The sequence below is a fragment of the Heterodontus francisci genome, chromosome 8 (assembly GCF_036365525.1).
Source record: "Heterodontus francisci isolate sHetFra1 chromosome 8, sHetFra1.hap1, whole genome shotgun sequence".
Taxonomy (NCBI): Eukaryota; Metazoa; Chordata; class Chondrichthyes; order Heterodontiformes; family Heterodontidae; genus Heterodontus; species Heterodontus francisci.
The window spans coordinates 77,967,681-77,982,014 of NC_090378.1; the positions used below are offsets into that span (position 1 = coordinate 77,967,681).

General features: G+C 41.7%; 1 protein-coding gene across 2 annotated transcripts in view; it reads right to left on the reverse strand.

Moving 5' to 3' along the window:
• The window catches only part of hmcn1 (hemicentin 1), a 740,737-nt gene that overhangs the window by 329,489 nt on the left and 396,914 nt on the right, over positions 1 to 14,334 (reverse strand). For both annotated transcript variants that reach the window (XM_068037415.1, XM_068037414.1), the window contains exons 24-27: positions 9,547 to 9,819; positions 6,998 to 7,093; positions 3,460 to 3,651; positions 1,939 to 2,069 (exon numbers count right to left, since the gene is read on the reverse strand). In XM_068037415.1, coding sequence (XP_067893516.1) covers positions 1,939 to 2,069; positions 3,460 to 3,651; positions 6,998 to 7,093; positions 9,547 to 9,819 — 692 coding nt within the window. The remainder of the gene's footprint in view (positions 1 to 1,938; positions 2,070 to 3,459; positions 3,652 to 6,997; positions 7,094 to 9,546; positions 9,820 to 14,334) is intronic.

Genomic DNA, 14,334 nt, shown 5'->3' on the forward strand with positions numbered 1-14,334 from the left:
CTTTTTGGCACCTTGTATTACCAACCTTGAGCTAGTCTATTCACTGGAATGAAGGGGAACAAGTCACTCATATCTGGCTCTGTATATTGTTTGGGGTTATAGGATTTGTAGATGTCTCAGTAACAACTATTCCTTTCATATATTCATGTTATTCAATTGATAAATGTAATAATTCACTCATGTCTGGTTCTGTGTTCTTAGTTTAAAAGTCCTGTACATCTACCCTTCAAACCAGATGTATTCACTAACTTGTTGCTGAGCGTCATAGTCCTGAGAAGTAATTTGACTGAAGGCTGTCTCTCTTTCGAACAACCCCTCCTTCCCACTGAAACTTCAACTCCAGGGAAATTCTAGAGCTGCTAGGTTGTGAACTGAGGCCTAGCAATACATGGTGCAAGAGGGTTGGTGGAGGCCACAGGCACAGAGGATGTGGACTGCGAGTGGCCATTAATGTTAATATTATAAGTATCGGGGTGTTCATCACAATACATGACCATAGATCACAGAAAAAGCCATTTTCTGTCCTCCATCTCAGTTGTTTTAATTCATCTTCAGGATATGGGCATCACTGGCAATGCCAGAAATTACTGCCAATCCCTTGTTTCCCTTGAGAAGGTGGTTGTGGGCAATATTGTCTATTATGCCACAGTTCTAATTTTAATCAAAGTAATTTCTGACAACGCAGCAGCCCGCTGACATCATCAGAGTGCCCCAGCTGTGCACATGCACAGCTACATCTTGCCAGGACTATGTGGCGCGTGCGTGGGATGATGTCATTGCGCAGTGCCAACATCATCGCGTACCCGCGCCTGGCCAATCTTCATGCATGCGCGCTAAAGTGTCATCGAGTATCTAGCCCCCCCACTCCCCCCCCAACTCCAACTCGGCTGGAGGAAGCGGCTGAATGGGAGACTTTGAGGCAGGAGCTCCATCCATGTCACTCACTCCTGCCCCACTAGCCGCTCTCCCCTACCTCAGCGACTCGCTGCAGGCCTCAACGCTTCCTCCCCTCTGTCGCTCGCTCCGGACCTCGATGCTCCTCCCCACTCCCCGGCCGATTGTTGCTCGCTTTTCGCCACCCCGCTCTCCTGCCGGCCACCCCCACCCCACCCCCCACCCCCACTCTCTCTCCAGCTGCTAGTTCTAGGCCGAGCTGCTTCCATCCTCTCAGCCAATCGCTCTTACATCACTCCTTGCAGCCAGCCTTGCTTCTTCGAGTGGCATGTGGAGACTGATCAAACGTGGCAGGGACTTGGGAGGGGGGGGGCGGGCATTGGGGAGCAACTGAGCGACTGGAGAACAGGGTGGCGCAAACGGGGAACATTTAGCCGCGGGAGTGGAGGGAGAGAAAGCAAGTTGCCGAGGGGGGGGAGCGGCCAGTGGAGCAGGAGCTAGTAGCTGCGTTCTGGTGAAATCAGTCCTGGTCACTCATATAAATGAATCACAATAACAAATTGGCAGCACATGTTATACTCTGCCCGATTTTCGATCGGGGTGGCAATTCACCATCTACCAATGGAAAGTCAAGGTTAAAATTCCTTTTGTATTTCATAGGATTACTGGAATATTAAATGGATCTGAGGATTACAGTTAGTATCCGATAACTACACAACTTATTACTGGGCTTCCGTCAAACTTAATGTAAGGTTAGTTTACCAGAACGATCTAGCCATAAGCATTTCCTGTGATAAATTAAGCAGCGCCATCTTTAATAATGGCAGTTGCCTGAACGTCGCAGACACTGACGTTCCAATTGAAGAGCCTGCATTTGCTCATGTGCAAGTACTGCGCCACCTAGTGGTTGCTTTGTCAGCAAACGCAGCCAATTTTAATATAGGAATCCTAATTTCCTTAGAATGCTCGACAAATGCCATTCTCTGTTGAATATTGTGACTATCCTCTAATCTTTCTAAGACAACAAGGAGTGTCACCACATACAGGTATTCCATCTTTGTACCAAGAGATGATGGGAACAGGGTGACCAGACACATCACAGAAGAGGCTGATGGGTTGGTTCATGACCACTGATATGTTGGCTGGCTTTTCATTATCTCTGATTTCAGGAGGGACTGCAAAAAGAAAGAAATTGCACAAATAAGGACATTCCTCCAGGTAAAATGTGATCAAATTTAGAACCATCTTATACATAGTTATGTAACCAAATATTGCTCATCAGCAAGTTGTGCAAAATTTTTCAATAGCAGTGCTGGCTAAAGTTGATGCTAATTTGTGGCCTGTTTAATGTTCCACTGAATTAATATTTATTGTTTAGAATATATAACGGTACTGCACCAAGTTACATTACAGTTGTTAAAATGTGATGTGCAACAAAACCTTACAGCACTTGCATAGCCCCCACCTGTTTTGACTTGTACAGAAGTGCCATATTTTGGCACTGCTAGTTGTCATTTTTTTAAAGCATTTGTTTGGCTTGAAAATTGGCCTTTAAGAGCCAATTAAAACTCTTTTTTTGGGAAGTTGCTTCCATTTCCAAAATGGACAATGGGAACCAGGAGGGAGAAATAGTGAATTAAACAAGTAAAGAACAAGCTAACTTGGTCTTCTTATCCACAGGATATCTCAAAGTGCCTCATAGCCAATTAAATATTTTTGAAATGCAGTCACATTGGAACATAGGCAAATTTGGCAGAAAATCTTTGTGCACCAAGATCCCAAAAACAGCAGTGCGATAAATGAATTGATGATCTGTTTTAGTACTCTTCGTTGAAGGATAAATGTGGCCAAGACACTGGGAGAACTACTAAAATAAAGCAAAACACTGCTGCCCCCATTCCTATTGCAGCCTTTGTGTGGAGAGTCACCTAGTCTTCTGCCATTCCTGTGAGGATTCAGCAACGTGCCCTGGCAAATGTACCAAATTACCTCCAAAAACACTCCAGAGTACTTTCAGACACTTTACAATAGAAAAAGTTCCAAAAATTCAACTTTTCTGCATTCAGAGTGCCTGGGCCTTTAAATACGACTATTGCACTATCGTTGTTTCACACATCATTTTTCATGAGTGGACAACGCAGGGGGTGCCAGGGCCTGCATTGTCCAAATTTGGAATGCAGGCATCACATCAGCCAGTTGAGCTGTGTGATGTTAGGATAGGGCTAATTCAATGTGTTTGGGCGCATGCAGGGATCACAGCTGTGTGCACCCATATTCCTGAAGAATGTCACACTGGCTACGAAGGTTGCAGCCAGTGGCACAGCCTGCCTCTAGCCTTCGTAGATGGTCTTACATGATTGAATTTGGCATCCTAACATTTTAAAAGTGCTTTATAGAGTAGAAAGGATAGGTTAGATGGAAAATTAAGTAAAATTAAATGGGTTTGAGTTAAGCACCATAACAATTATAAATGATTTTTTTGAACTGTGTTCTGTACAAGTAAGGTTTTACACTTTTTGGATTGGATAGGATTAACATTCTGCTTATATTGGTTTTTAAGCTTACCATGGACCTTGAGTTGATATTTTCTTTCTGTTGCTCCAGCCTCATTGACTGCCATACATACATACTCTCCATTGTCATGTGGTGAAACAGTATCAATAAGCAAGGTTCCATCATCTAAAATGGAAACATCTGGCTCACTCCCAGTCAACTCTCTTCCGTTACGCAGCCACTTAATTACGGGTTTTGGGATACCTAATAACAGAGAATTATAACTTGCTTGATTAAAAAACTCTCTAAAAATTACTGTATAGTAAATGTTGAAGAGGACAATTTAAAGAGAACTCAATAGTTATCCTAGTATGGGCAAACTGATCATGCCTGCAATAATCATCTGATGTTACTTCAAGCCGGTACCAGAGAGAAAGGAACACCAAAGGCATTGCATTGCAGCGACTCCATAACCCACAAGGTTTCCCACAGAGGGCATTTTATAATGTTTTTACAGAATATTGGAAAGGTAGTCAAACATGCTTTAATTTTAATTATAGCAAGGTTTTAGAGTGCATCTTCATGGCTAAAAGAAAGCAGGATTTCAACTTAAAATATTTCAGTTGTTATATTTTGATTATTTTAACATTTCAAAAATTGTGTTCTAACCACATTAGATTTTTAATAGGGCTGCACAAGGTTGACATTTCTTGGGTCAAGGTACATTACTGATTACATGGCATTTAGGGTCTGACCCAGTTTAGTACACGTGTGTGATATTAGTTACTGACAGGACTGAGGTGATTTCTTGGCAGAGGGATACAATGAGCAATGAGGTTGGAACTGGAGGCTTGTTGAAAGTGGGCCTTGGGTGATGGGCAGCCCCTGTATGATTTTAGCAAGGAGATCAATTAATAAAATAAGCTTACAATTGTATAAGTATCATCTCTATTTCCCGAATTTTCTTGGTAAGTTTACTTTTGGTAATACAATGGTATCAGCACTATATTGCATCCCTCACTGTATGACAACAGTTCAATATGCTCAAAGATATTTTCTGAATGCCCAAAATGTTTCAAATTACACTTTAGATTGACATCCATTGCCTGAATTTTTATCCAATCTTTGTCTTGTTATAGCTTTCCAACACTGCCTTTTCAAAAGCTTCAATCAGGGTATATCCATTAACACTTAACACTCCTGCAAATTCCTAGTGGCATAATCCATTGTTCCTCCAGGTGATGAAATAACGTGACAGCTGGGGATTGGTCAGAGCCAAAATGAGTGACTGGATTCACACACAGGCTGCATAGCGCTGCCACTTACTCTGGTAAGCAGCCACTGCAGGATTGGTACTGACCAGGACAATTGGCATCGTAACCAACACAATAAGCAAAACACAGTACTCAAGGAATAAATGGGCAAGGAAATTGGAGTCACAGTAACCTTACTGCTGTGTGTGTCCTCTTTCAATTAGAAGGGCAAGACCTTGGAACCTTCAAAGGTGCACTATGATCAGTTGAGTATCTCTTTGACTCCATTGAAACAGGCAGTACCCTATCACTGGAAAGTACTACAATCTTGTAAATCTACCAATGTCTTATGAATGACAGGAGATTTGGGTTTGAAATTGTGCCTGTCAAAGAGATTTTCTCTGTGCTGTTTGTTTACCGACATGGCTAGATGCTAGTTCTGTTAATCAATCATTTATTTGGTAGAAACTGATATCACTGCTTAGAGTAATTGAACCATGAGTCAATTTTTTAAAAAAATGTTTAATTTCCTTTACATATAAAACTCTCTCACAAGCTGATTTATGCAGTGTCCTCTGCTGGTAATGATGCTTTTCTAACAGATGTGGAAAAACATCTCTTAAAGTTAAGTTGCAGTTGTTGTCTAATTTCTTTGAAAGCTTTTTGAGTTGATAGTCAAATGGTCAGCATATGTTCAGGAATCACAGATTGCAGCCCATTAAAAGCTATAGGTTTACCTGGATTACTGATCCCTACTAGCCCTGTATAGGTGACGTATGATTGTTCGGTCATTATGAACGATGCTTCCTCTAGAAAAACAAGTATTTAAAACTGAGCTAACAACCCCTACCCCCAGTGAAATTCCCAATATTCTTCCAGTGGGATTAACCAAAGCATTACGATAACAAAATTTTAATGAACCTTTATCATTAAAAAAAAGCCTTCTGGGTATCTCTTATTCTAGAATTATGTTGCATAGCATTCCCCATGATTTTCATACTAAATAATAAGTTTACCATGTCCTGAGGCATTATATGAAATAGCGTGCATGACAGATACCATGACAGAATATGAAATGTAATGTAGACTGTATCCAATATTATAATATGAAATATTGTTCATGGCATTTCTCAGAGCACAATACAACACAGTACAAAATATTTCCTAGGGCGTAATAGGAAACACAACATATGCCAACTCTTAGGGTAAAGTATAATCAGTAGATCATACCACCCCAGGCATACAATAAAAACTGAATTATACACAATATAATCATCCACATTTCCAAATGTTCACCCAAAGTTTCTTGGAGAAAACCTTGTGCAAGCTATCAACTCATTGCACAACCCACTACTGTTTCTTTCATATACTTTTATAATATTTATATTTCATCACTTATTTTTAGTGAATAAAACAACACAATGGGCTGGATTTTATGCAGCTGGTGAGGGTCCTGACGCCAGGCCCAAAGGTGAGGGGAACACCACCTTGGCCATTTAGGGGACCACCTGCTGCATTTCAGGCTGCTCGGGATATTAACTGCCCGGTGCCGGGGTCCTGTCCCTTTATGGGCTGGCAGCTCAGCGGTCCCAGAAGTGCTACTGGGAGCGGAGGCCACTGCTGGAACTGCAGCAGTCACTTGAAGAGCAGCACGGGAGCCTGGACTGACGGTGGAGGGGAGGGGGGGCCCACTGGGGCCACTCAGACAGACCCTGGCGAGGTTAAGGTTGGTGGGTTACTGAGGACAGTGGGGTGGGAGATGCTGCAGAGGCAGCCTTTGCCGCTATGGGCCACAGATTGCTCACGGAGGAAGGCCTTCTCCCCAAGCCCACATGGAGACCGCCTTGAGTGATGGAGGCACCCCCTGCCGCTGGTAAAATATCAACAGCAGCGGGAAGAGGCCCTTAAGGGGCCATTAACTGGCCATGTAATGGCCTCAGTTGGCCTCTGGGTGGGAAGGCAATCCTTGGCCTTCCCCACCCCAGACTACATTCGCAGGTGTCTGGAAAGGCGATGGGTCCTCCTCCTCCTCCACCCCCATATTCCCTCACAATTTTATGGGTCCCTCCACCTCTGTTCCCATCCCTAGGGGGCCCTTAAAATTTAGCCCAATATTTCTTTGGTTATTTTTATTGTACTGTCTTCATATCTATTGCTGGAGATTACTGAAGCACATGTGCAAGACCAAAGTTTGGGGACTCTCAATTATTATCCAATTTCCATGGTCCATGAGGTATGCTCTCTATCACACTGTTGATGGTTCCACTGTAATGTGAAATGTAGCACATTTCACATACAATATATTGTATCTCGCAAAGGACTATAAAGTGCTGTATATATGCATGTCCATGACTTACCTTTGGCTGGACAGGGAAATGCAATACGCTGGTTTGCCACTCTCTCTTGGAATGGATTATTGTATGGCGGTCCTGGGTCTTCAACAGTAGGAGGTTCTATAAATATGATGGAAATTATATCAACAATTTACTAAATCTATCAAGTCAAAAAGATGCAGACTTGAGCGTGTCTGACCCATAACTGGTTTAGCCATTTATCACCACATCAGATGCTATTGGACCTCACTTTCCACTTGTAAAAGCATCCACTACTTTTAGGGCAACCTGAATGCAAAGATAATCCTACCTTCTTTTCTGTCTACCAAATGTATCCTTAAACACCTCTCTTCTGCTCCCTCGTCTTCAACAATAAGTGTACAGCACTCATGGACTTCTTTATCACTAAGATTGAGCTTACCATACAACTGTCTCTGCTGCTCCCCATACACTTATCTTTCCACATCAAGTCAAATCTTTCCCCCAATGCTCCGCCCTGCCTGAACCCTGAACTTGGATCTTCCTCCAATTTCTCTTTTTTCACCTCTGAGTTCATCGTCCACGGGTTCCACCTTCTGTTCCCTTGAATCTATTCGCATTAAACTATTGAGCACCCAATTTCCCTTCCTGGCTCCCATACTAGCTGACATTGTAAATGCTTCCTTCTCCTCAGATGCTTGTTCCCACCCTTTCAAAACCACCATTGATCTCTTCCTCCTCAAAAAACCCCATCTTTGGCCCGTGTACTTGAAAACTGCCACTTTATATCCAACCACCCTTTCCTCCCAAAGTTCTCGAACATGTTGTCACCTCCCAAATCCGTGCTCATTTTTCCTGACTGCAACATCATCCTCTAATCCCTCTCCTCCACTGCCCAACTCAGTCGGACTGTCCTTCATTGGTTCCACTCTTATGAATTGGTTCCATTATATCTGGAGCAACTTCAGCTTTCCAACCCCAAGCCATTACCTCATGAGTCCCTATCGAATCTATCCTTAGCCTCCTCCTCTTTAACATTCACTTTTTGGTGGCATCAGCTGGAGACATGGGGTCAGCTTCAACATGTATACTGACAACACCCAGCTCTAACCCTCCATCACCTCTATTAATCCCTTTACTGCCTCTGGGTTGTTAAATGACTTGTCAGGCATCCAATTGTGGAAGAGATGCAATTTCCTCCAGTTAAACATTGGGAAGGTCAAAGCATTTGTCTTTGACCCCACCACAAATCCTGTTCCCTTGTCACTAATTCCATCCCAGCCACTGTTGCGTTGAACCAGACTGTTTATATCCTTGGGACTCTATTCGACCCCAAGCTGAGCCTCCAACCCTGGACACCTCTCCATCACAAAGAGTGCTCACTTCCACCTTCAAAACAATTCCCACCTCTGTTCCTGCATCAGTCCATCTGCTGCTGAAACTCTCATCCATGCCTTTATCACCTCCAAAGCCATACATTCCAATGTTTTCCTCGTCTTCCAGCTTCCCCTCACCGTAAACTGCAGTTCATCCAAGACTCTGCTGTATATACTCCATATTGTACCAGGTATCACTCACTCATCACTTCTGTCCTTGCTGGCCTACATTGGTTTTCCGTACTCCCAAAGTTTCTAATTTAGAATTCTCATCCTCATGCTTAAATCCCTTCATTGTTTCTCCCATTTTCTGCAGTCTCCTCCCACCTTACAACCTTCCCTTGAACTCTCCATTCCTCCAAATATGGCCTTTTTTGCATCTATTGGCACCATCTAGGCCCTGTGGTCTGGAATGCCTTTCTTAAAACCCTCCACCCTGGCCATTCTATTTTTTCTTTGAAGGTTGTCATTAAAACCCATCCCTTTGACCAAGCTTTTGTTAACCCCTCCAAATACCACCTTCTCATGTTCTGCATCCATTCTTATCTGAATATGCCTGCATGAAGCACCTTGGAATGTTTTTCTATATTGAGGTGCTATTTAAATGCAAGTTGTTGCATTGAAGGCAAGAATCCTGACTGTAATCATTTGGATTTGATTTGAGACCCCATTAAATGCAATTTCTGAATATTATAATAGGGAAAACTATTTCCAGTAGTTGGCGAGTAGCTAATGAGAAGGAATAAATTGAAGATCATCATCAAAAATGAAGGGAGCTGGAAGCAGAATTGTTCTTTTTCACAGAGGAACATCTTAGGACATGGAGTGCCTAAATAAATGGCATCCTTCTAAGTTGTAAAAGTCCATGGTTACTATAAGAAAATGTCATCATTACAGTTAAAACTTATACTTGTGGTCTATTTCTGGTATAGTTGTGTTGACTTTGCCGAGTTTAAACAAGGAGACTGCTGACTACCATTTTTATTTCTACTTTCTAATTTTATCATATATGAGAATGCTGGCTAAGCGTGCGGAGACATCAAACCATTAAAATTTTACTTTAGCATGCCTGTGAATATCAATGTTTCACAAGCATACTCTACACATTACAGACCAGTATTCCACCCATCCATAATTAATGGGTGGATAATTTAGCTCTATATGCCTTCAAAACATTGTCAGAAATATATTCTTATCTATGTCTCTATCGATACCCACCATGAACCTGTACAGTTGTATTTACTTCATGCTGGCCTGCCACATTATTGGCAATACACTTGTAGACTCCGTCATCGGTGAGTTGGGCCCTCTTAATAGTCAGTGTTCCTTCAGCACCCACACTATACTGCTTGTTATCAAGCAGAATGTCGTTCCTTCCTTTATACCATGCTATAGTGGGAGTCGGCACACCCCGTGCATTGCAGGGGATGTCAATCCTGTGACCTGCTTGGACTTTCATAATACGCGGTCCAGGCTGAATTCGTGGAGGAACTAAAGAATAGTAAACAGTATAAGATTTATAGTAGAATTTCTTTAAATGTGATACATTAACTTCAACTCCAAATACTAAGCATAATAGACTTAAAATTGAGATTGTTTGCTGTCTTACGCTATCTGATTTGTCTGTAGTTAGTTACCACATTAGTAATATGTAATATAAATGATCCAGTTTTTCAAAAGAAAAAAATCATAGCCATTAATAATTGAATTTGCATGTCACATATCTTACACTGCAGCAAAGTTGTACCTACTGTTAACTTTGCTCAAAGTAAATACAAGCAGCATATTTCAATTCAAAGTAATACTCACCCAATCAGACAGGTAGTGAAGTACTGACTACAGATGTGCCAGGACTGTATTAATTTCAATGACATTGTATTAACTGCTATTGACAAACTTAATGTGCATGATTGTATTGACATCCTGGCTTTGACTAAAATTTGGCTCATGGGTGATGACATTTTGCCTCTTACCAGATGCCCCTCCCCCTCACCACCCCTGTCACGTCTGGCTATATTTTCCACCACCTGCTCTGCCCAAACCAAAACGGTGACACTGTGGCCCTTATCACCAAATCACACCTTGGTATCTTTCTCTACTTCTCTGGCAGCATCTCCTTCAAGCACCTCTTGCCTCAACTTTAAGGTCTGTGTTGACTAGCTGCATAAACAGTATACTATGATAGAAAGTCTGTGCTATCAGAGTTTGTTATGAGGTTCTGATTTACAGCTATTACTGAATGAGTGAAAACATATGGGTCAGGATTTTGTGATAGAATAACGGTGAGGCTGTCAGCACTCACCGTTATTATAGAGTACATTGGACAGCAACTTTCAGTGTGTGCACATGCATAGTTAAATGTGTAAATCTGGAAGTTGCTATCAGTGATATCCCATTCCTCCACAAGGTGCGCTGTAACTGTCTTCACTGATAGAGTTTTGTTCCTTCACCAAAAACTGCAAAATCCAGGCCATAATCTTTAAAATCTAGACAAGAATACTAAACTACAACTTACAGGCAACATTAAAAAATAGCATTAGTATGAAATAAATAGTCTATAAAATGAACAATGCAATGCCTGTAATTGTCCTCCTTGAAAGTAAACTGCCTTCAATAATCTCTGTAGCGTTTCAGCACAAAAAAATGTTCTATTGACACAATTTTACAGAGAACTCCCCAAAATCTACGTTAAATCAATTGAAGAATTGCTTCCAAAAATACATTTCTAGAGGCTGCAATTGTTATTTCTGTGAACAATTCTAACCACTATCTTACCACGAAAGGGCAATGAATGTTCGTTAGTATGAGTCATGAATTAATTTGAGCAGAATTTTATGAGATTTGTTTTCCAGGAAGGTATCATGATATTGGTATGTAACGGCAAGTGGCATTCATTTTTCCATTTTTATGATACCTCTAATAAAACTCATGTGAGTCACATCTGTGGCATGCTACATATTTAAATGGCACACATGGAGCTCTTGTTAGGCATTTACTGTCAAAGTCTAACCCACATTAACCCTTTCTGTTGCCAAGATTGTTTTCCCTGTAGGGATAAGCCTTGTAATCTCTGTGAGGCTAATTTAGGACACTGTAGGTCAAAAGGTGAAAAACTAAGAAACATCTTATTCAAGAGCTATTCATCAGGGAGCAGAATTGTACTTTTTTTATTTGTTCATGGGATGTGGGCATCACTGGCTAGGCCAGCATTTATTATCCATCCCTAATTGCCCTTGAGAAGGTGGTGGTGAACTGCCTTCTTGAACTGCTGTAGTCCTTGGGGTGTAGGTACACCAACATTGTTGTTAGGAAGGGAGTTCCAGGATTGTGACTCAGCGACGGTGAAGGAATGGCGAAATACTTCCAAGTCAGGATGGTGTGGGGCTTGAAGGGAAACTTGCAGGGGAATTTGGGTTTATTTTTGTACTTTACAATTTTAACTCAATCGCATTTTAGTGCAGGACCTTTATCATGAAAGAAAAAAAATAGCAGTGTTAAAAATTAAAATGCGAGAAAGAAAGTCAGTTGCAACTTTTTCACCTAAAGACATGTACAATAAGTAAGCAGGGAAGGTTCTGAAGTGGTTAGTATGAGTGGGTTCTGGAAATGTGCATATGCTTCTGAAAAGAGAAGGGATTGAGTGATATACTGAGAGTGTACATAGATGGTGGTGATTTCTAAAAAAGTCACAGGCTTGTTGGGGCGAAAGACATCTTCCTGTTACTAAAAATTCTTGTGTTCTTAAAGCATATATTCTGTATTAACCAATCTTAGTGAAAATGACATGCTAACTTTACTGGATAACCATGTCTTTACTGAGCACAGGGACTTCTCAATTTATATATCTTTGATTCAGCTTATAAGAGTAAGTCCGCATGCATCCACTGTGTATGTTAGTCTGCATCATCACCACTGCAATATCTGGAACCACTGCTTTTCCTGTTATGTGCTGCTAGTGCATTGTATGAGACCTATACTTGTGCCACTGGTTCTTCAGCTTCTAGCACTCTGCGAATCAAATGAGTTACTTCCAGGAATTGTTATGAACATCACAACAGAATGTAAAACATACAAGGCCTGCTAAAAATGAGTTTTCTCGAGTGTTGATCTTAAATGAGTCCTAGCAACTTTGCATTCAGCTTGCACTGTACAAAACCAGTACTTCCAGCAGCACTAGCTGGGTGTTGTGAACTGTAAAAGCAGCTTTGTTCAGTGCTGCATTACCCCATGTAATAAATATTCATTGGCTCACTTTCGTCCATCAGTGTTGGGTGGTTTTTCACATTAGCCTGGCAGCATTATATATAGGCATCAGGGGCAACACAGTGGCGCAGTGGTTAGCACCGCAGCCTCACAGTTGCAGCGACCCGGGTTCAATTCTGGGTACTGCACTGTGTGGAGTTTGCAAGTTCTCCCTGTGTCTGCGTGGGTTTTCTCCGGGTGCTCCGGTTTCCTCCCACAGCCAAAAGGCTTGCAGGTTAATAGGTGAATTGGCCATTATAAATTGCCACTAGTATAGGTAGGTGGTAGGGGAATATAGGGACAGGTGAGGATGTGGTAAGAATATGGGATTAGTATAGGATTAATATAATATGGGTGGTTAATGGTCGGCACCGACTCGGTGGGCCGAAGGGCCTGTTTCAGTGCTGTATATCTAAATCTAAAATCTAAGAAATGAGCAGTTTAAAGAAATTTAAAAAAAATATAGGAACTGATAGATAGGCTGTGAAAATTGAAATACTTTGAGGTGTACTAAAATTAAATTACTCTTCATAGGGGTACAGTAGTATAGTGGTCATGGTACTGTCTTGTAATCCAGAGGCTTGAATTAAAATCCAGAGAATGTGAGTTCAAATCCCACTATAACAGTCTGAGAATACAAGTTCTTTTTTAAAAATCTGGAAATAAAAAACTGACCATCAATATCCCCTCTAAATATTTTTCGTTGTGCGTAACCTGTTCATTTGACTACAGGGTACCTTTAATTATTTTTGCGCTGTCACACACACACGGTATCTAACAGGGGGCAACTTGTGAACCACCTGTACGGTACCTTCCAAGTTGCTGCATGGCTGTGGGTGTGTGCAGCTTACAGGAAACATTGCTGACCATGCAGCTTTAGTGAAAGAAACCTGCTGTCCTTACCCCATCTGTCCTATATATAAATCCAGTCCCACAGTAATGTGGTTGGCTCTGAGCTGTCAAGTGGCTTAGCAAGCCACTCAGTTGGATCAAACCTTTACAGTGGTTCAAGAAGGTGGCCCATTAGGGCCTTCTCAGGGCAACAATGCCATCCTTGCCAGTGACACCCACATCCCAAGATTGAACATAAAAGAAAGTGGCGCATGTTAATAGTTGAACATCAAACTATTAGCCTCTAAAGTGTTTACTCCACAGCTAGAGGATATAATACCTCCCTAACAGCGTTTATACACTAGTACACACTGTTGTTGAAATTGGGCAGCTGCTCTTGTGGCAATCCAAAGAAACAGCTGCAAACATGAATAGGAGAGAGATTTTTGCTGGGATTGGTACCTGAACCAGTAAAGATCAGGGACAGCTTTAAAGAAAATATAAGGATAGTGAATGCATAAACAAGTTAATTTTGCTTCCGAAAGGAGTCTGGCATGTGGCCTGCAACCGCACCCCAGGTTGGCAACCTTTGCCACTATGTAGCTTCTTCTGGTAGGGACACCCTAACCTGCCCCAAGTACCAAAGGTCGCTTTTTCTGGTCCGATGCATGACCCCATGAACATTAGCACATTTTCGGGGCCATCTACAGAATCCAAAGAATAACTCCATTAGAAAGAAACATTTAACAATCTATTGCTTCTTTCTTAATCTATTTTTCTCTACACTGCCTCACAAACCTTATTGAGTTTTTTGACAAGGTGACCAAACAGGTGGATGAGGGTAAAGCCGTGGATGTGGTCTATATGGATTTCAGTAAGGCGTTTGATAAAGTTCCCCACTGTAGGCTATTGCAGGAAATACAGAAGTATGGG